Source organism: Poecilia latipinna, unplaced genomic scaffold (genome assembly GCF_001443285.1).
Source record: "Poecilia latipinna isolate Pla-1442-1.1 unplaced genomic scaffold, P_latipinna-1.0 Scaffold466, whole genome shotgun sequence".
In the NCBI taxonomy this organism is placed as follows: domain Eukaryota; kingdom Metazoa; phylum Chordata; class Actinopteri; order Cyprinodontiformes; family Poeciliidae; genus Poecilia; species Poecilia latipinna.
The window spans coordinates 65,813-86,623 of record NW_015113082.1 but is presented as its reverse complement, the minus strand read 5'-3'; the positions used below and the strand labels follow the sequence as shown (position 1 = coordinate 86,623).

At 39.1% G+C, this 20,811-nt stretch overlaps 1 protein-coding gene across 3 annotated transcripts; it reads left to right on the top strand.

Moving 5' to 3' along the window:
• The first annotated feature begins 831 nt into the window (after positions 1 to 831).
• On the top strand, positions 832 to 16,996 carry slc17a7a (solute carrier family 17 member 7a). Of its 3 annotated transcripts, none has more exons than XR_001425841.1 (14): positions 832 to 1,089; positions 8,095 to 8,347; positions 9,315 to 9,433; positions 9,584 to 9,698; positions 9,777 to 9,864; positions 10,388 to 10,474; positions 10,884 to 11,026; positions 11,127 to 11,276; positions 13,036 to 13,168; positions 13,780 to 13,890; positions 15,738 to 15,865; positions 15,948 to 16,017; positions 16,092 to 16,917; positions 16,956 to 16,996. XR_001425841.1 is itself a non-coding variant. In XM_015039271.1 (13 exons), exons 1-13 carry the CDS (start codon positions 1,028 to 1,030, stop codon positions 16,388 to 16,390), a joined length of 1,758 nt encoding a protein of 585 aa, XP_014894757.1. In that variant the 5' UTR covers positions 832 to 1,027; the 3' UTR covers positions 16,391 to 16,946. The 3 variants fall into 3 exon arrangements, 1 of the variants encoding a protein (XP_014894757.1); XR_001425842.1 differs by having other exon boundaries at positions 16,092 to 16,583; positions 16,972 to 16,989; XM_015039271.1 differs by lacking the exon at positions 16,956 to 16,996 and having other exon boundaries at positions 16,092 to 16,946.
• The last annotated feature ends 3,815 nt before the right edge of the window (positions 16,997 to 20,811 follow it).

Here is a 20,811-nt window from a genome sequence, read left to right as displayed (position 1 = left end):
TGCGTTTTAGAAGAAGCAAATTTGATTTCCTCATCTCAAGCAGTGTAATGAAACAAAAGCCAACATTGGTGGTGGATATTCCACAACAACAAAATGTCAATGTCTCAAAAACGTTTCATGTGCCCAATGAGCATCGATTCCAGCTCAGTTCGTCCCATATGTTTTTTCTGTGGGTTAAGAGGTTCCCAAACTGTGGGGCGCGCCCATGGGGTGGGGGAGGGGTGCGCCGTGCCATTGCGGGGGAGGGGGAGGGGGAAGCCGTCTGGACGAAAAAAACCAACCAAATGACTGTCAACCAGACAGCCATTGGTAATCCATAGAATTGTGGGGGTCAGAAAATGTTTGGAAACCACTGGGTTAGAGCAAGTCGTGTAAAAAAAAAAAATAAATAAAATAAAAATAAAAAACTGAAACATTGTACAGATGAATATTCAAAACTGTAGAGAAAGTCACATTACGTTCGCCTGTAAAAGTCATATTTGTCTTAGGTTCATTTGTGAGTCCATTACATCTAAATCGCTACTTAATTTGCTTAAACTGGTAAATACTACTTGAACATTAGTTTCTGAGAACTACAGATTCTGCACTTTATATAGAAACAACTAGCTTGACTTAAGTCACCGTATGTGTAAATTATTCCAAACTACAAAAAAAGCAACTTATTCAGTTTTATGAGCGCATGAAGAAAAGGGGGAATAATAATTTTAAAAAACACACATCTACGTTTTTTATTTTATTTTTAGCTCTCAGCCCTCTGTGAGCAGCGATGACGAAGGTTTGGAACATTAATATTTTAAATCCTTTGCCTCTGCACGGTCCAGTCCAGCACACTGACAGATTTCACGAATGCGCAGAGAAATCTAAAGGCTCCCACCTGTCGCAGCCCGTCAACGGTGCTGGTTCGGTTGGGGAGGGATGAGAGAGGGAGAGTGATAGACTGTGCGAAAGAGGAGAGCAGCGCGCGTTCAGGCGGGACAGCAGGGCGCGCAGGACATCAGCACACCGGCCGGGTCAAGGAGCTGCAAGGATGGAGATCCGACCGGACAGGTTCAAGGCGGTGGCGGGGAAAACCTTGGGGAAAATTCACAGGTACGCAATCTAAACGTTATTGATATTTTCAGGCTGATGTTCTGACTTTTTACGCGGGTTTCTGTTTGGACGCGCCATACTCTGACCATTTCAGCTTTATTTATTTTATTTTATTTTTTTACAGTTTAGAAAGTTTTTAAATTATATATATATATATATATATATATATATATATATATATATATATATATATATATATATATATATATTTTTTTTTTTTGTTTTTTGTTTTTTTTGGAGGGGGAATGGGAAATTGACGTTTTTCTTCTTTTATTGTTTTCATTTCCATGTTTCTCCAAATGCATTTTTCTAATGAGATGTGGCCCTTAGTTGAAAAGAAAGTCTGGTTACATAATATGTTCGTGATACATTGGCCTCCCTGATATCTGTCTATTTATGCTTCTCTTACGTTTTCATATGCAAATGATAATCGTTGTACATCATCTGTCGTCACAGTTAAGAAGGTTTGTAAAACAAGAAAGAGAGAGAAAAAAAACTGAAGTACACGCTAAAAAATAAAAATACTTTTTTAAAAAAAATGTCTGAAATACAAAACCCTAAAATTTGAAGGTGTTTCAGACTTTTTGTTTTACCATGTCTGTACACTGTAAATGTACATTCCTTTATACAAAGAGCCTAGATCACTTTCATGTGCATTTCAGATTTCATTCATAACTTAGGGGAAAAAAGAGCAGATAATAAAATAGTTGTTGGCATTTGCCTGGACAAAATATGAAGTCTTCAGTCTTCATCAAGTCTCTCTTTTTTTGACATTTTAATGTAAAAAGTAATGTTAATGTTGCAATCAAGGAAAGAAAAAGTAAACTGCCTCTCAACAAGAGTATTTTCCACCTCTAAATGATGTATTCAAGTGTCTCTTCAGTTTATATAGAAACAGACCTTCATGTGTTTTAAATTGTTTAACTTTAGATATTAAAATCAGAACGCATGTACTGTAAAACTGAATCTGTATTTGCAGAAAGCCAGTGAAGTTGTGCAGCTATGTTTTGGCATTTCATGTCAACTCAAGAGTTGCTTCTGAAACTGCTTTGCAGACGATATTTCTGGGAGGAAAAAGGAGAGATTAAAGACACTGATAGAACGAGCCTCATGCAATAACCAGCGCTTTAAGCTTCCGCTCTCTCAGGATTTGAGGTAGCAACCAAACGTACAAATCCCGTCCTGAAATAGCCTGTTTTTTCAGTCCAGCTGTCGAGCCATGCAAATCCCTGAACTCTCCCCTCCCACTCGCTCCATCCTGGCTCTATGTCACTTCCTCCTGTCTCTTCCTCCTCCTCCTCGTCACGCATCCATCGAACTATCGAACTACCAACTGAGGGTCACCTGATCTAAAAAAAAAAAAAAACTTCTTATATCTCCTTCTCAGTATCAGATTGGTTGTAGTGAACGTTTTTGTGACTTTTAGTGTCACACCAGCACAAGATTTGAAACAGATTTAATGTTTCCATTTAAAATTATGAATCTGTGGGCAAACGACGCAGCAAAACGTGTCCTAACACACGACGTTCCTGGGGTTTGCAGTCTCTCCTCTGCACAGACAAAACCGTGATTCCCCCCTCGATGAAAGCAGCCAGAAGTCCATCTATTATTTAAATGTTTTTTCACTCAGAATGCATCTCTTGTTTCTATATTAAACTGCACTAGGTAAGCACAAACTTCAGCCGCGTAAGGTCAAGCACATTCCTTGTTTCCGCAGTAGCTGAACTCTCAAAAGAAGAAATAATCCACTCGCCTTGTGCAAGGGAGACTACTTAAAAATATGATGCAGAATCATGAAACACAGCTCCTAATGAAACATAAAAAAGATGGGAGCTGAATGCTTGAGAGCTTATGGTTCACTACATAACAGGCAATACAGAAAATAACAGGTAATCCATATTTAATCCACTTGACTTGGAGCACAGTGCGTTTTTCTGTTACTACCTTTCATTGCTCGTTGTTGAGATGAAATATTCAGACAAGGGCAAGATGATTTCATTTCATTTACTTCTGTTTGGACATCAGCAATTGGTTTTCTTAGTTGTTTTTTTTTTTGGAGGTAGTGCATGTGACTGCACTCTTAATCATTTTTGGCATAGTTAACTGGGTCAATCCGGCATGTAATGATGTGTGTGGAAGTGTTTCAGTTAAAAGGTTTTTTTTTGCAAATGATGCATGCAACATAGATGAGCAGTTTGGAGAGTCAGCTGCATCCACCCAGCATGCTTCTTTTTTTTCTTTTTTTTTTTTTCTGGCTGCAGTGTTGTTATGCATGCATGAAGTCGGTCCAGCTCCGCCGTATTGTTCAGCGCACCGTTCTGGTTGTGTTTTAACCGCAGCACCACGGCAACAATGGATAGTTTATTCAAGGCGCCTTAAAAGTGATAAGCGTATGAAGGTCACACGTGTGGACACTCAAACACTAGAGGTGTGTTTGAGTGTGTGTGTGGAGAGGGGGGCTGGGGGGGGGGAAGTGCTGTGACAGGATGGGGAGGAGGGTGTCTCCCTGGGTGACACAGTCCCACCGAGACCCAATCTGTTCACTTCAGGGAACGTGAGCGGCTCACAAAGGAAGAGGGTGGGGGGGGGACCACTTTCAGGATCACGAATAAAACACATTCCTTTATCAAGTGTTTGGTGCAAAATCTCAAAGTGTTGAAATCAGAAAATAAAGGGGATCAATTTCTCAACATGAACGAAAACAGAAGCTAACCAGAACTTGTGCCATTATATAATATTTTCGCCCCCCGCCCCCCTCCATCACCGGCTTTCACTCAGTCGCTGTCATCCTCATAAGAGAGGATTATGCAGAACACACTGTGAACTGGTGAATTTGATGCACAAAGACAAGACCGAGGTCACTGGGTGTTCCTGCCCTATCACTGATATCAAATCATTGCAAATTTAAACGGTAAAATCAGGCTCTGAACACGAACGTCAGCATTAAACGCACAACTAAGCTACTGGTAAATATGGCACATTTTAGATTGTAGCTTAATATGGAGCCGTTAAAAGTATAATTTTTAATTTTAATCTACGTGCTTCTGCAGGCGCAGGTTTGAAAAGATCAAATAAGTAGGAATAATAATTTATGTGACTGACCTACACAAAGTAGGACATAAAGTTGTCCTTTTCTGTTTTAAAATGAGAGGAAATATTTTTATTTTGAACATGTAAAAAAAAATTGCTTCGTTCAAATAAAAAACGTGTGGAATGCAATCGCTCTCAGCTCCCTAAAGTAAGAATTATGAAGAACTATATGTTATTACAGATTCAAGAGGACATGTAGGACTGACAACAAACACTAATTCGTCTGAGTGACCCTTATTTTCATTGGGGACGAGTTTAAAGAAGTTAAGATAGCTGAAGCATTTAAGGGTTCTTGTGTGTTAATACAGAAAGGATCCAGCAGCTCTGAAGTTCTGATGTTTCTCACCTTCAGGATTCTTTCAACACTTCTTCTTTTTCCTACAATATCCAAAAAAGAAAAAAAAACAGATTCTACCTGTCTGGTCTTCTGATATACATTTTCTCAAACCTTTCTTCTGTTCTCAAAGAAGAGTAACAATTATACTGATTTAAAATTCACACTTCTGGATTCAATGATTTCCACTGGGTGTCATTAGAGTAAAGAAACCAGAAAAAAAAAAGTTAAATTGTTGCATGTAAAACTATTTAATAAGAATTAAAGTTTGTTTCTAAAGTCTAATGATTGAATCGGTGTAAACACATCTTGACATACGAAGCTCGGGTCTGATTCCTGTGGCCCGTCATCGGATCGTGAGCCTCCGCCGAGCCCATTCCTGCTCTAATTACGATATTTCAGAGAGCCTGAGGTCGCGGGGCTTCTGCCTGCTCATGCTCTCCTGCTCATTAATTGTTGCCAGCTGAGACCAGCCAGGTTCTCGCTGTACGCTACGCCGAGTGGAAAGTTCAGCTGATGGAACCTCCAGCTCCGTTGTGACAGTGAGCCTCAAAATAAAACACCTTTCATTTTCGCAAACCTGCACGGGTGCAGAAATGTTCCACGCTGGCTAGCCTGTCAGACGCTGATAGATCTGCTTTGCTATGTTGGGACACTTAAGCGCTCACAGGGCAGAGACAGAGTGGCCTTTGGTGGGAGACACGTAATTAACAACCACCTTTCCTGTGGGCTGCCCTCGTTAGTTAGCAGCATATGCGTGGATGTCAAGCTGCAATCTGTTTTTTGACGCCTAATGAGGATCCTCCTGCAGCTTCCGCGAACGCTGAGCTAAAATTCAGCTTGGGCTCCAATCAGGGGGCAGGGGGCCGAGTCAGCACATTTGTTTAGCACACAGAGGACGGCGGTGTGAGAGCAACCAACTGGCTCAACCTGAGATGTGTAAACAACGTAGCAGCCTGACCTCAGTTTGCAGGGGCTTAAATAATGCAAACTATTTCTAAACAGCTTGAAATTAACTCTAAAAGAAAATAGTGTGATCGATGGATCCATTCATTCTTTACTCACTCTTCTGTCATCCTTCTACTCTCCTTCATCCATCCTTCTTTCTTTCTATCCTTTCTGTCTTTGTTGGGGTTTTTTCATGCTCTGTACTTTAAGACTGAAATATCTTCCCTGATTCCATGTTGAATTTTCTGTATTTAAACTTTGAAAGTTGGCTAAAAATGAGCAAAAACGTTTAAGAGACAAGCATGTCGGCATGAAAATATGGCTATTTGTTTTTATTGTACTGTGACTTGCATGTTAATGCACATCCTGTGGCTGGTTCAAAATACTACCTGTAACGACAGACATCAGAATACCTCTTGATTTACTCGCCTTCCCATGTTTACTCCAACAAATATGTTGAATTAGAATTTATTAGATGTCAAAAGCAGATAAATCACGTTTCAGCATCTCCGCAAACATTCGTCGCGCCAAACGTAGAACACGCTGAAGCCCCTGCCTGTCCCTCCATATTCATTTTCGGAAGTAAATCATTTTTGTAATCCTAATCTGAATGTGGTGACAGATTAAGAGGGAGAGAGAGAGAAAGAGAGAGGCTGCAGCCTCACTAATCTTTTCTATATTCTAAAACCATGTTGCTTTGCAAGTATTTTATTTTATTTTATTTTCCGTTCTTTTTATCAAATGTAATGAGAGACTTTTTGTTGCACCTCTCACTCTCTCAGAGTGGGTTTTCCTTGATTTTCTCAGTGTTCTGCACATATTTACTGATTTGAATGGATGAGCAAATAGATTAGAGAGCCTGCTGTATAAAGAAAGAAAAGTAGAGGCATAAAGGGGAATCTGCAAGCAGCATAGGAAATATAAACACATCATAGATGGAGCCAATTGTACATTCAAAGACCCAGAAGCCAGTGGACAGATAGGTTGTGGCAGATTATGGTGTAAAAAATAAAAACATGTGGAGTAAAATATTTATGCAACTCAAAAACATATTAATAATTGACCAGCGCCAGAGTCAGAGTCAGAAGAAGTTTTCCTTCAGAGTCAGTCTGAAGAAGTTCTGGCAGGTTGAAGAAGTTTTGCTACTGTAGCCTCGGCACTATTATTTTATTTTTATTTTTTTTTTAAAACCCAACCAGGGTCCTCACTGCAGCTCCTGTCCTTCTGGTTATCATGTCTGCTGGACTGGATGATTCTCCAGCTCAGTGACTAACTGGATTAGCACAACGCAAAGTGGAGGTCTGAGCGCGTGAAGTGAAACATGATGAAAGAAAACCTACCCTTCACAATCACACAGAAAGCACAGAGGAAGCCGCGTTCGCCTTCATCAGAGGTCCGCTCGCTTCGTGCTCGTCTGCTAGCGGGGGGAGATCTCGAGCGAGGTTGTTGTTACACAGATGGCCACTCCTCTGACTTCTCTGTTTGACTCCTGTGGAAAAATGTGACTCTGGAGCATGATAAAAATAATCCCAAATATTCAAACGACAATACACACCACTAAGAGCTGTTCATTTTCCTTTAAAGATGAACAAAATGTATTTTTTTTTTCCTGATACGAAGACAGTAGATTGAAAAGAAAACAGATTAAAATATGTTTATATGATGGTTTGTAACTTAAAATATGTAATAACTTTTATAAGCTAAGTCATTTTACAGATGTTTTCTTTTCTTAACATCATATTTCATGTCATAAGTTGAGGAATTGCAGTCAAATGATCCTCATAGACAGTTTTACTAGAACAAACTATTTTTTCTTGATCAACTCTGATCAATGATTGCCAGGTCAGACACTGAAAAATCTTCTTTTTTTTACCTCTCCATTAAATGCATCAAACTTAGGGTTAGGTAGTAAACCTTCATGCAATTGATCAAATTACCAAAACCATTCCAAGAGTGCATCCTCAACTAATCCAGTCTTAGAAATAATTAAAATAAAGAAATCCAAATCAGAATCAAATGTTCAGATATTGAAGAAAACCAGTACCACTGCTGGACAGGAGAAACTTGATTCTTTAACTACTTTTTTTCTTTTTTTTATGTGGAAAATTCAGAAGTTTTGGTATTTTAGTCTCACAGCTGCCTGCCTGATTAAAAAACTGAATCTAAATTAACAACATTCTTTACAGAAAAAGAAGACCCAGGAGAATGAGCAATGTCTTGAAAATCTATTAAAAATCAGCTAAGTATTCGATTCAATATTAGTTTACATTAGTTCACAGTACATACCATCCTGAGGCACGGTTGTAAAAATTTTTTAAAGGAAATACATATTTTTTTTAGTTTGTTTTAAGTGTCTGAGTTCAAACCTTTTTGTTGAATCCGTTTTTAACCAGGATAAAACACTCAGTGAGATTACTATTCTCTTTTACTAGAGTCTGTGCTAAAACTGAAGCACAACTTTTATTAATAAACAAACAAGTTCAAAAAGCAGACTTAGATCTAACATAGAGACAAAAAAAATTTTTCCAAAAAGGAGAAGAAACAAATTTTTGGTCAATCCATCTTTGGGAAAGCGCTACAGTTGGCTCATAGGCCTTTTTTTAAATATACTTTATTTTGTCTGCCCGCTTTAGGCTCATTGAGAAACGACAGGCCAATGGAGAAACCATCGAGTTATCAGCTGAAGGCCGCCCGGAGCTGGTGGAGGAGAAGGAGCTGCCCGTGGTGGACTGCACCTGCTTCGGCCTCCCCAGGCGGTACATCATCGCCATCCTGTGCGGTCTGGGCTTCTGCATCTCCTTTGGTATTCGATGCAACCTGGGTGTTGCTATCGTTAGCATGGTCAATGACCATACGGTCTACAAAGGCAACAAGGAGGTGCTTGTGGTGAGTAGTGAGAAATAATTTGAAGGACATATTTTGCAGGGGGGAAAAAAAGCAACGTGAAGGCTAATTTCTGAAGATTGCTAACATTACTTCCTGTCCTGTTCAAGCTAGTTTTACGGTTTATGGTCTTTGTAAAGATATGTTATTTAGGTTTAAAAATACAGCTTTTCTCAATTAATTTGACATTTCTGTGGTTCTAGATGAACATATTTAGATTATATGTCATAATTATGAAAGGTTTGCAACTTTTTGGTAAAATAAGAGTAATCTTTTTGCAGACCAGGATTAGGACACACCACAGGTAGTCACTTTTGAGACAAGTGGATAAACAGAGACATCCATCCATCCATCCATTTTCTTTACACCCTTGTCCCTTAGTGGGGTCAGGAGGGGTATAAACAGAGACAGAAAACAAAAATGTCTACTTGAACAGCAAAACTTTAACGTTTTATGGTAACCTTTACATTTATTGTTGCTGTTACACCCAAAAATCCCCTTTGTGTTACAATAAAGGAAGAAAGAAACCTCTTTCTATTGTTTAAATGAAAATTACCGAATGCACTAACAGGCAATAAAGAGCCATGTTTTCATGTTCTCAGTATATTATAGTTTAATGCATTAGGTTACATATCACTTTGGAATATATTACAATTCAATAATTTTTTTTTTACTTCTTGTGAATCAGTAAAGAGGAAAATTCATTCAGACATCGCCAGTGTCATTAAAAAACTTTATTTTTTTGATTTTTGATTTTTTTTTTTTTTTTTTTTTTTTTTTTTTTTTTGACAAAACCAACATAGAAAAGCACAAGGTTTAAATCATAGTTTTATTTATCAAGGTAAATCATTGGTTCAGGTCAGTTTCAATATCTTTTTTCGATGGCTTAAATGAGGGCTTCAGTGCAGTTCAATGAAAACAAATGTGTTGGTTAGTTTTGCAACCAATAAAATGTTATTCTTCCTTTCAGGCTGCACAGTTCACCTGGGACCCAGAGACGGTGGGGATGATCCACGGCTCCTTTTTCTGGGGCTACATAGTCACACAGATCCCCGGTGGCTTTATATGTCAAAAATTTGCAGCCAACAGGTGAATATTCCCACTTCTAGCTGATCTATGATCTGCACACAAACTTCCTCTGGTGCATTTTCTAAGTGTTTTCCGTTCCGCTTTTCTTCTTCTGACGTTGATTTCGGTTTCGACTCGTATAACCTGCTTGTCCTTTGTGTGTGTTTTAAGAGTGTTTGGCTTCGCCATCGTGGCCACGTCCGTCCTCAACATGCTGATCCCGTCTGCAGCTCGCTGCCACTACAGCTGCGTCATTCTTGTGAGGATATGTCAAGGCCTTGTTGAGGTGCAGTATGTGTGTCTATGCAGATCTTCATGCTGGACTTTGTGCACAAGCATTTGCTGACCGTGCTTTGTCCTTCAGGGTGTATCGTACCCAGCCTGCCACGGGATCTGGGCCAAGTGGGCGCCTCCTCTTGAGAGAAGTCGATTAGCCACAACAGCCTTTTGTGGTAAAGTTTTTGGAGCTTGCTTGAACAAAATGTCTGAATTTGAAGAAGGCCTGTGAAGAGGCTTGTCACGATAACAAATTTTGCTGGACGGTAAATTGCTCCAGAAGTTATTGCCATAGCGATAATGTTGTTGTTTTGAAATAATAACGCAAACGCACATTCTAGAAGATCAGTAAACTTTACATTTTAATGAACAATTAACACTGCAACTGGAGGACAATTTAAATATCAAAAATAAAATAAATTAAACAGCAAATAAAATTAATTTTGATGACTTTGTAAAGAAAATTGCCCTTCAAAAAAAAAACGGCTAGTTGAGACCAAAGTGAAGACTTTTGTCATCCAGTTTTTGGTAGAAAGAGATCATCATGCAATTAATTGATTTATTGATTATTGTGACAGGCCTACCTGTGAAGTTGATAACTATAAAATATTAGAAGACCATAGAGGCCTGCTAATGTAATGAGAAAGAAATAAATTATTTTACATTTGTGTTGTTTTCTTGTGTTTGTTTGGGCTTTAGGATCCTATGCTGGGGCAGTGGTGGCCATGCCTTTAGCTGGGATACTGGTGCAATACATCGGGTGGCCTTCTGTATTTTATGTCTATGGTTAGTATCCTTAAACAGTGCCTCGCAAATGTGTGCACGTCCTATAAGTACAAAACTTTACGGCTTTTTTTTTTCATTACAAACACTATTTGTAAGATGTATATAGGTGATATTTTATTGGGGATTTTTAATGTGGCAAACAGGGAAAAAAGCGTGACTGTGACTTTAAAGGCAAGCGGTTCTGGTTTTCTTGTTGCTGTTTTGCTCACTGCTGTTTTCTAGCAGAAATAGCTGGATTTATACTTAAATTAAACAACACAGAGCTGGTCTTTGAAGTGGTTAGTGGCACTGGGATTTTGTTTTGGATTATCAGAGTAAAAGTGGCTGAACGTAAGTTATCTTTTCAGACTTTAATTTTTTTTCTCTTTCTCTGCTGTCCCCGCTCTGTCGTCGTCTCGTCCTCTCCCAGGCAGTTTTGGGATATTCTGGTATTTATTCTGGATTCTTGTGTCATATGAGAGCCCAGCAGTCCATCCCACCATCACTCCAGAGGAGAGAAAATACATCGAAGATGCAATCGGAGAATCTGCAGCTTTTCTCAATCCCCTTCATGTATGCTGCTACATGACACTCAGAAATTTGTATTCATAAATTTACAAATAAGAGAGGTTGAATGCTCAATGGAATACTCCCATTTTTCTTTTGATGGCAGAAATTTAAAACGCCATGGAGACATTTCTTCACCTCCATGCCAGTCTACGCCATCATTGTGGCCAATTTCTGCAGGAGCTGGACCTTCTACCTGCTGCTCATCAGCCAGCCTGCGTATTTTGAAGAAGTTTTTGGCTTTGAGATCAGCAAGGTGAGTCTAAGAACACTTTTTTGTAGATGGGAAATATGGTTCTCTATATGAGGATTTAAAAAGCACGACGTCACTTGTGTGGTTTCGCCCCAAAAGGTTTCTCATACCCAGTCAGTGGGGAGAGTATCTTCACCCACCTCTGCACTGACCTGCAGCCTCCAAGTTGGATTATATTAGTTTAAAAATCTAGACCAGGGGTCCCCAAACTTTTTCCTGCGAGGGCCACATAAGTGTTCCCTTTTGTGGTCGGGGGCCGTTCTGTCGAGCGGGGGGTGGGGGGGTGGGGGGGCGGACGACATATTCGCGTTTTTAGATCGATTTTTACCCAGAATGCAAATGGAAAAAACCGTCAGCGAAACGGTGACTGGGACTGACGAGTATATATTCCATTGAGGGTAAGTAAGTTTCACATTTGCTCAAAAGCCCCCTGGTGGTTGAAGAAAAATCTACATATAAACCGGTAAATACAATATATGAAAAAAAAACACTGAATGCTCTCTGGTATGAGGAGGCGGGCCGGATCCGGTATTGTTCAGGGGTCCGGACCAAATGAGGTGGCGGGCCGGATCCGGCCCGCGGGCCGTAGCTTGGGGACCCCTGATCTAGACCATGAGTGATTGTTGCCAGTTTTAGTTTTTATATTTTAACAAGAAAATTAGAATCCTTTATTCAATAACACTAATGATATATCAAACGTTCTCCACATCTAAGGAAATAAAAAAATAATTTTAGGTGTTCTTCTAGGTTTTCATGTGGGTGTTTTTCTTTACAGATTTTTTAATTTTTTTTTGTGTGTGCGTAGGAAGCATTGTTCTTTGTAGTGCAAAATTAAAGTACATCGATATTCCATATATCAGGTCGACTGACGTCATGCTAGCATTTATGCTAACAGCGAATTATTTTATACAAAGGAACCGCATGATGATTTGGTACCAACAACTACAAAAGATTTAATATTTGGGTTTTTTGTAAAATGTCTGTGTAGTTGGTGAATCCTGTTTTCATCTACTTGTCTTTACGCTGAAATTAATCTGCTTTTGGACGTTGTCCTTTTAGTGGGAATAGTGACATTTTGAGAAAAGCCACTCCCAAATCACTCCCTCTTGTTCCACATGCCAAAAGCACGTCAAATCCAGAAGTCCTACGTGTTAAATCCTCCCACCTTTTTCCTCACCTTTCACCCCATTCAAGCTTTATTTTTTATCAGTTTCTATGGCAGATCCAGGAGTTGCCAGCTTAGATGGAGAGCTGCCTTCAAATCCAGCTAAAATCATCACTTACCTCTGTGTTTTTTTATCTTCTTTATTAGTTATCATGGTCTAAAATTGTATTTTTGGTACATAATGTTTTGAATATTTTGAGGTTGTCTTCACAGGTGTTGCCAATGAGTGGAGGGAGAACATTTAATCGTTAATCACTCTTAAAGTAAACAGTCAAAAATTATAACAGCTCGTTACCTTGAGCTGTGAAGGCCACATATCCACCAATAAGTCAAGAACATGTTCCTGCGTTGTCTTTTATAGGTTTTACTAAAGTCTACACTTCTGCCTTATCGGGACTCTAACAAGCCTACAAAACTGTCCAAACAAAAAGCAGAGAATGAAGACATGGCAGTTTTATTTCAATAGTAAAAACTATAGAGGTATTTTTATACCTTGTAATTGCGAAGTTAAATTTCTCTGTACAAAACCTTCTCCCTTTGTCTTTTTTTCTGGCTCGCTCTTATTTCCCACTGTTTCTACATATTTTTCCTCGTCAGGTGGGCATTGTGTCAGCTTTGCCCCATCTGGTGATGACAATCATCGTGCCTATCGGAGGCCAACTGGCCGACTACCTGAGGACTCACAACCTGATGTCCACCACCAACGTCAGAAAACTCATGAACTGTGGAGGTGAGAGAGCGTCAGGCCTGGAAGGACGATCTGTGGAGAAGGACAGGGAGAACTGAACAGGAAACGGAGAAAAAAAAAAAAGAGTTTCATCGACGAAAGCCACGACTCTTTACACTGTTTTGATTTTTATTTTAATTGGAACATTGTCAAATAAAAACTACATAGGATTTAAAAATTTTAATATTATCCATATTTATAAAATGTGATTTCTTCTGCTTTATACAGATATATTATAAAAAAAAGGAAACTCAAAATAAGTTAGAAATGTATAAAAACTGAAAGCCAGTGATTAGAAAAAAAAACACTTCCTGTCTTGTGTTGTGGTCTGAATGTGCAACACTGTTAAATAACATTAAAAATTAACAACATTATAAACATAAGTGACTCATTTATCAACACCAGCTCCTCTCCTCAGCATCCATTAGAAGGCCTTAAAGAGCAGCTGTATGCAGAATCATATTAATATTTCAGCACAGCTTAAAGGTCGTATCACCATGTGCTAAAAAAACACGTCTGGCATTAATGACATATTTATGATGCACCGCTTGGTAATCAAGAGCAGCGCCGCGGTAAGAAAAGAGTTTAACTGCGTATTTGTTCTCCTGTTTCAGGTTTCGGGATGGAGGCCACCCTCCTTCTGGTGGTTGGATTTTCTCACACTAAAGTTATTGCCATTAGTTTCCTGGTCCTTGCTGTGGGGTTCAGCGGCTTTGCAATCTCAGGTAGGAAACATGTTTTTAGTGTCTCTATTTTATTGTAATCTTATGTCACTTTGAATCCTAGAAGATGACTTGACAAAGACTGAAAATAAAAAAAACTTTCAAGAGATTCACCTCTTCACCCCCCTGAACATGCAGTCAGGGGGGTGTTTTAGATAAAAACCTATTCATGTGTTAGGATTAACCAATGAAGGTCTATGCCTTAGTACAATTTTAAATTTGTTGCAAGATGCTTTTCACCCCAAATGCAAAGAATGTGCAAAAAAAGAAAAAGGCTTGCAGTGGAAGTTGCAGCAAATGCTTGTTGTTTATTAAGAGTTGACTCAAGGCACTTAACAGAAACACAGCAAACTTTTCTAAACCAAAGTTTGTACTTGTAGCAAGACCAAATGTGAAAGCAAATCCACCGGGTATGAATAATCTGAAAAGTTTTTACACCTCATCAGTTCACTAGAACTGAGGAAGTCTTTTAGTTGAGAGTTTGGAAATGAGCTAGTGGGCTAATATTATGTGTTTATTCTTCTTTTTTTTATGGTCTGATGATCCAATGAGAAGAAAAAGTTAAATAAGCAGCTTCCACTGGGACACAGTGAGGAATTTAAAGCATTAGACAAACCACTTTTACAGCACTAAGAGCTGAGGAAAGTTAGGATTTACTCTTAAAAACAAACTCAAAAATCAAAGACCAAATAGATTTGACTTCTTATCACTTTCAAGAGACGCTGAGACTGAGACGTAGAGACATGACTGTCCTCTTCTCTGAACTGGGAGTGGAAATCCTGACACCACAGTGAAAATCAGTTATTAAAATCGATGGGACTCAAAAAGTGACCGAGTGCTTTTCTTTGAGGATTGAGTTGGGATTTTCAGCATCCAAATTATAACTCACAGGCAAGGAAACGATTATTTATTGTAGAATATTGTCCCGTTGTGAAACAATGCCCTCTAAAAACAGGACAAAGAAAGACTACAAAGGGTGCTGAAGATTGATAGCATTAATGTAATAATACTGCTTTGCAGCCTGTTAGCTTATTTACAAATGCAGTCTGGACAGCTATGATGAAAAAACAAAAATCTTAGTCGTCAATAAAATAACAAGTTTGCTTGTGGAGAGCTGCAACTTTACTGGAATCCATAGTTATATATATTTTTTTAAAAGCTGCAGCTTTAGCAGGAAGAGCAGAAGGTTGAAATCTGACGGCGCTCCTGTGAGACGCAGCGCGGCTCTCCTGTCTCTCACTGAGCAGACTCCAGCAGTCAATGTGAAGAATAATTTATGAATTATCTATGCCCTCAGTCTGCTCAAAGGCTTTGCAACCCAGCAAACAAATGTCAATAAGTATCAGAGTCTTGTTAAGTCTGATCAGCCTGTTTTACACTCTGTATACCAGCTTCCTTTGTTATTTCAGCATGATCTTTTATTTATTTTTCTTGTATTTCCTTTTAATTTCTTCTTCTTTTGCTTCCAAGTGACCGGATTTCTCTGCTGTGTTTGACGAAACCTTTCAAATTTAGTCGATTCCCCATGTTTTCAAATTGTTGTCCCGTCAAAAGACCCAATGATGAATAATTTTCTGGTATTTTAGTGATTTAATTAGGTTTCCAATGCCATTAAAAAAAGAAACAGACATCACAAGTCCTCTAACAGGAAGCATAAGCTAAATTTCCATATATTTATCCAAGGCTACTTGGAGGATTAGCACTTTATCACTGAATTAAAATACTCAAATTAAAGGTTCGATTGTTCTAAAATATGTCAGAAAATGTAAGTGCAAAAAAAAAAACAACATGAATTTATTCTAGGGTTTTTAAAGCATTCTTTTTAACAATGTCTGTTTTTGCTTTTAAAGGGTTTAACGTTAATCACTTGGATATTGCCCCTCGATATGCCAGCATACTGATGGGAATTTCCAACGGAGTGGGAACGTTGTCAGGAATGGTGTGTCCTCTCATAGTGGGGGCCATGACCAAACACAAGGTGACCGATTTACTTCTTCCAAGCTATTCACGATGTTTTAGGTCGAATTTGAAACTAAGTTGGATCTTTTGTATAACTTTAGACGCGTGAGGAGTGGCAGTACGTCTTCCTCATAGCGTCCGTCGTCCACTACGGAGGAGTGATTTTCTACGGTAGGTATGGTCCGCTCCAAGAAATGGTCTGTTTGGTTCCACTTAGAAGCAACAGAACTTCCTCTCCCATTCAGGGATCTTTGCATCCGGGGAGAAGCAGTGGTGGGCCGACATAGAGGACACGAGCGAGGAGAAATGCGGAATAATCAACGAGGACGAACTGGCCAATGAAACGGAGGAGCTCTACCGTGGAGGCGGCCAGTACGGGGCCATGGGTCAGCCGGTGGTGGGTTCAAATGGAGGAGGAGGCGGCAGCGGTGGAGGCGGCGGAGCGGGATGGGTTACAGACTGGGATAAGTCTGAGGAGTACGTGCAACCGCCGGGATACAACTCTTACATGCATGGTGGAGGGAAGGAGAAGGAGCTGACATAGAAGACCGAAGTGATTTCAACAAAAACATAAGTAAATGAGGAGATTGTTTGTGTAGAAGGATTGTAAGGGAGCTGCTGAGGTACACTGAGGACATTTAAGGACCTTTGCAGCTGCACATGTCAAGTGTCTGGATCCACTATGTTGCAGGTGTGTGCGTGTGTGTGTGTGTGTGTGTGTGTGTGTGTGTGTGTGTGTGGGTGTGCAGCAGCCAGTGCAGTGGATCTGCAGAAAAATACAGTTTTCATTTACAAAATCTGGACTCTTCTCTCCCAGACTTTCTTCCTGATCCTGACTTCATGGTGAAGGTTGCAGCAGTTTTGTTTCCAAGCCGTTGCCAAGGAGTTTGTGTGTGAGAGAGAAAAAGCGGTGGTCTTCTGTTGGTTTTACATTTTTATTTGTAAGCATTTTGTTTTTCAATTTATGGCATAAAACAGTGTTTAAATTACTAAAAATGCATTGTGAAATGGTGCAGCTTCATAGTTTCAGAAGAAATAACAAAACATGTCAGTGAAAAGGAGGGTCTTGGTGTTGGCTTGCATCAGTCTGTGCACATAAATATAATCAGATTTTTGATGGAAAAGGTGTGTGTTTGTGTGTGTGTGTGTGTGTGTGTGTGTGTGTGTGTGTGTGTGTGTGTGTGTGTGTGTGTGTGTGTGTGTGTGTGTGTGTGTGTGTGTGTGCGTGAGTGTGTTTGTTAAAGTGCACCTGGTCTTAGCAGTGTCTCACCCAGGACAGGGTCAACTATAAGATAAGCAGTTCAGGTCAGAGGTTTACATGCACCGTAGTGATGCATTCAAACTATTCCTTTTTTCCAGCACCAGCTCTGTTTGGAGGACATACACACCTGGTTCTCCAGACACGGTGAGTGTAACGACATCCAAACAGTTCAGCTCTGGCTCCATTTCACCAGAGTTTGTTCTGCAAGTATTAAACTGGCTTGTCCAGATCTTTCTGAAGCTCTCTGTGAGTGATCCTTAGCTTTATTCACATTGAAGCCACTGCCGTAGACTGATGGGATGCCAAAGAAAAAAAAAAAAGAAGCCCCTACAATAATAATTGTTCATTTCTAGGATGTGATGTTTTATGTCTAAGAAAACTGTAGTAGCTGTCAAGCATGGTAGAGGAAGTGTTATGTTGAGGGTCAATTTTAGTGCCACTGGTATTTGTATATTATCCAAAGTAAGCGGAATAATGAGAAAGGAAAACGTTCTTCAACTTCACCACAAGCCAACATCCAGATGGTTCAGTGTTGGAAACAGATGGATTTACAAAAAGAACAGTGATCCCTAAAAAAACATTACAAATGCTTTTGGAATGGAAAAATTAGGCTGACATTAAGAATAACAGATACTTTGACCCTATTTTAAAAATTGTGGACAATTTAAATTTTGATTTGTGCCTTTAACCAAACCAAACAGAATTATCCAATAACCTACAAAAAGTCAGTGGCGTCTCTGCAAATTGCTAAGGGACATTTTAATTAAATTGTTTGCTGCACGATGATTCCACCCTTCATATAAACATATACATATGAGTGTATATAAACGTCTGACCTGAACTGCACATAAAAGCAGAAGTTTACGCCCTCCTATCTGAGATGTAAGTAAACAAAGTGTCATGACTTCACTGCTTATTTAGCAGAACAACGGTTGCTGTAAACCCTGACCTTACACTTTAAGGGGTCAAGCCTTTCCTTCTGTCTCTGGAGCTCCTTCTCTTCTGGTCTATCTTTGCCTTTCTATTTTTCTCTCTGTCCTTTCTAGCTTAATTTCAGTCGTGTGTGTGTGTCAAGGGGCCAGGTGTCACGTGTGCATGTGTGGCAGCAAGTGTGCGGTTGTGTCAGATGCCGGTGCTGAAACATTGTGCGGTGAGCGTGTTTTAATTTGCACAACTTTCCAGCCCTCTCTCTCTTTCTCTCTCTCTCTCTCTCTCTCTCTGTATCTCTCTCCTTTTTTTCCCACTCGTAATGCACGACAAAATACAGAGTGTTTATTTCATCCATGCACAGCCAAGTGCAAACACGCAGAAAGAATGGTGACACAGATTTTAATCATAAAGGAGAAACCCACCACTGCCAATAAGCAGGCATTTTCTGGCAAACATTGTCAGTGAATGTGTAAAATACAGCCATGCATTCAGATGTTTCTTTTTGCACACCCTGTTATAGCGTCTATCTCTGCTTTGGTGCAATGACCGCTCAGGATTTCCTTGCAGAAGAACTACTGAGCTGCCTAACCTTTGCACTGAATTAATAAAATAACGTATGCATGCTCAAATACTCAAATACACACATAACTCCCGCTTTAATGTTAAGTAGCATCTTTCAAATGAAACCATGTATAAATGAGTCCTTTTCAGATCCCGTTTGTCATCAACAAAGAATGTTAAAAAACGGATGTGAGGGCACAACAATGTTGGTAGCCTCTGTTGGCAAATCATTGTTTAAAAGGGTAAGCCAGATGTGGTTCTGAGTGTAACGTGTTTGAGACATGAATGATTATTTCTTGTGTAACAATTTGTTTCCGTGTGTCGTATCAGTGTATCTTTAATGGATTTTCTTCTTTGTCAAACGTTTTGGCTGTTCAAATGTTCTCCTCTCCTCTCTCGACGAAATGTGTGGTTTGCTGGGTGAGAATTGGTGTGCAAAGAAGAAAAAAAGAGGAATCATAATTTAAACTTGCAGAAATGTGGAAATATTTTATGTATAAAAAAAAACTGTACATGTGAGATGAACCTTGTGTAAAATAAAGATTGGAGCGACTTCAGATGGTTTCAACAAAATCGTGTCGTAGGGATTCATTATTTACGCTGAAGGTCCTGCGACACTGTGACACGCTGGATCACAGTGTTTTTACACGAGGGCCACAGTTGCATCTCTTTCTCTCCTGCTCTGCCTCTCTCCGTCTCTATCAGGACAGATGGATTCAGGATTATTGCTGTGATTTTAGGCAAAGATTAGATCGGAGAGCAGATGCACTCAGTGGGAAGCGTGAGGCAGAAACATGGACGTCAAAGACAAGGGAAGTGAGGATGATGAGGCAGAGGGCGGGGCACACAGTCAACTGCAGCGCAGCCGACTGAAGGACATAATCTGGGTGTGGGGCCTACCAGAGCATGCATCCACTGTGGATCTGGGTCAAAGTTGGGGAATTTTTATTCATATATATATATATATATATATATATATATATATATATATATATATATATATATATATATATATATATATATATATAAAACTTTTTTTGTCATTCTTTTCTTTTTTTAAAACTACAATACTCTGTTTTTATATTACAAATTGTATTGATTTTCAAAAATAATTTCAACTTTGACATTTTCTCTAGTGTTATTTGTGTTTTATCTTTCTTTAAGCGGAAGCTCGTATGACAATCCCACTTACTCTAATGTGGTCAGTATCTGACAGATTGCAGCTTCTTAATTAATCTCATGATTTAAGCTTTAAAAGTAACACTGAATTGCCAAACCTGAGGCTGGTCATCTCTCCCCTTTATCCTGTTTCTTCATAACAAATCTTTTAAAAAAAATGTAATTCTTCATTACGAACACTAGAGGGTACTGAAACTCCTAAAAAATCTAACTAAGCTTTCCTGTAAATGAAGGGTTTGCAACCGGAACTACATGCAGTTCTTCGGGGCATTTTAAAGTGGCTGTTAATACCAAAAGAGATATAAAACTAAGTTGTTGTTTGTTTGTTTTTTACATAAAACTATTTTAAAAAGCTAATCTTATAGGGTTTCCTACTTTCATGTGATATCTGCACAGAGATTTCACAAAACACTAATTCCAAAAAGAAATGATTGTTTAGTTATTTTCTTTATTATTGTTACCACAAAACTACAAGCTTCTTTAATCTTTGTCCATGAGATTGAATGTTCTGTGTTGTTTGTGCCAGACAGACCTAAATGAATATTCACTGGGCCCGTTTTGGATTTGATGGAATAGAAAATTAGTATCATGTCCAACCAACAAATCTGCAGCAACTGTGTGATGCTCTCCTGTCAATATTTGTCCAAGTTATCTCAGGAATGTTTTTACCCTATGAACTGAATCTGTGAGGCAAAGGAAGTAAGTTCTGTATATTCACTATTTTTATTACTTCGTCCATATTTGTCAACACAGATGTTTCAGATGTAAATATTGAGTTGCAGTTATCAAGTGCCACAATCAGAGGGCAGTAAATATTTAATCATCTCGGAATACACGTTCTAAGAGTCATAAAATAAAGGTAAACATATCCCTGGTAAAACTTTCAAAAATAACCCCTAAATAGGTAGCGGGGTTCAAATAAAGACAAAATAATAGTTTAAATGTGTTACCGGAGGGTTTTTTTTTTTTTGTATGTTACGCAACGCCTGTAAGAACTGCTCATCAGCATGTTGAGTCCGAGGCGAAGTTAAAGA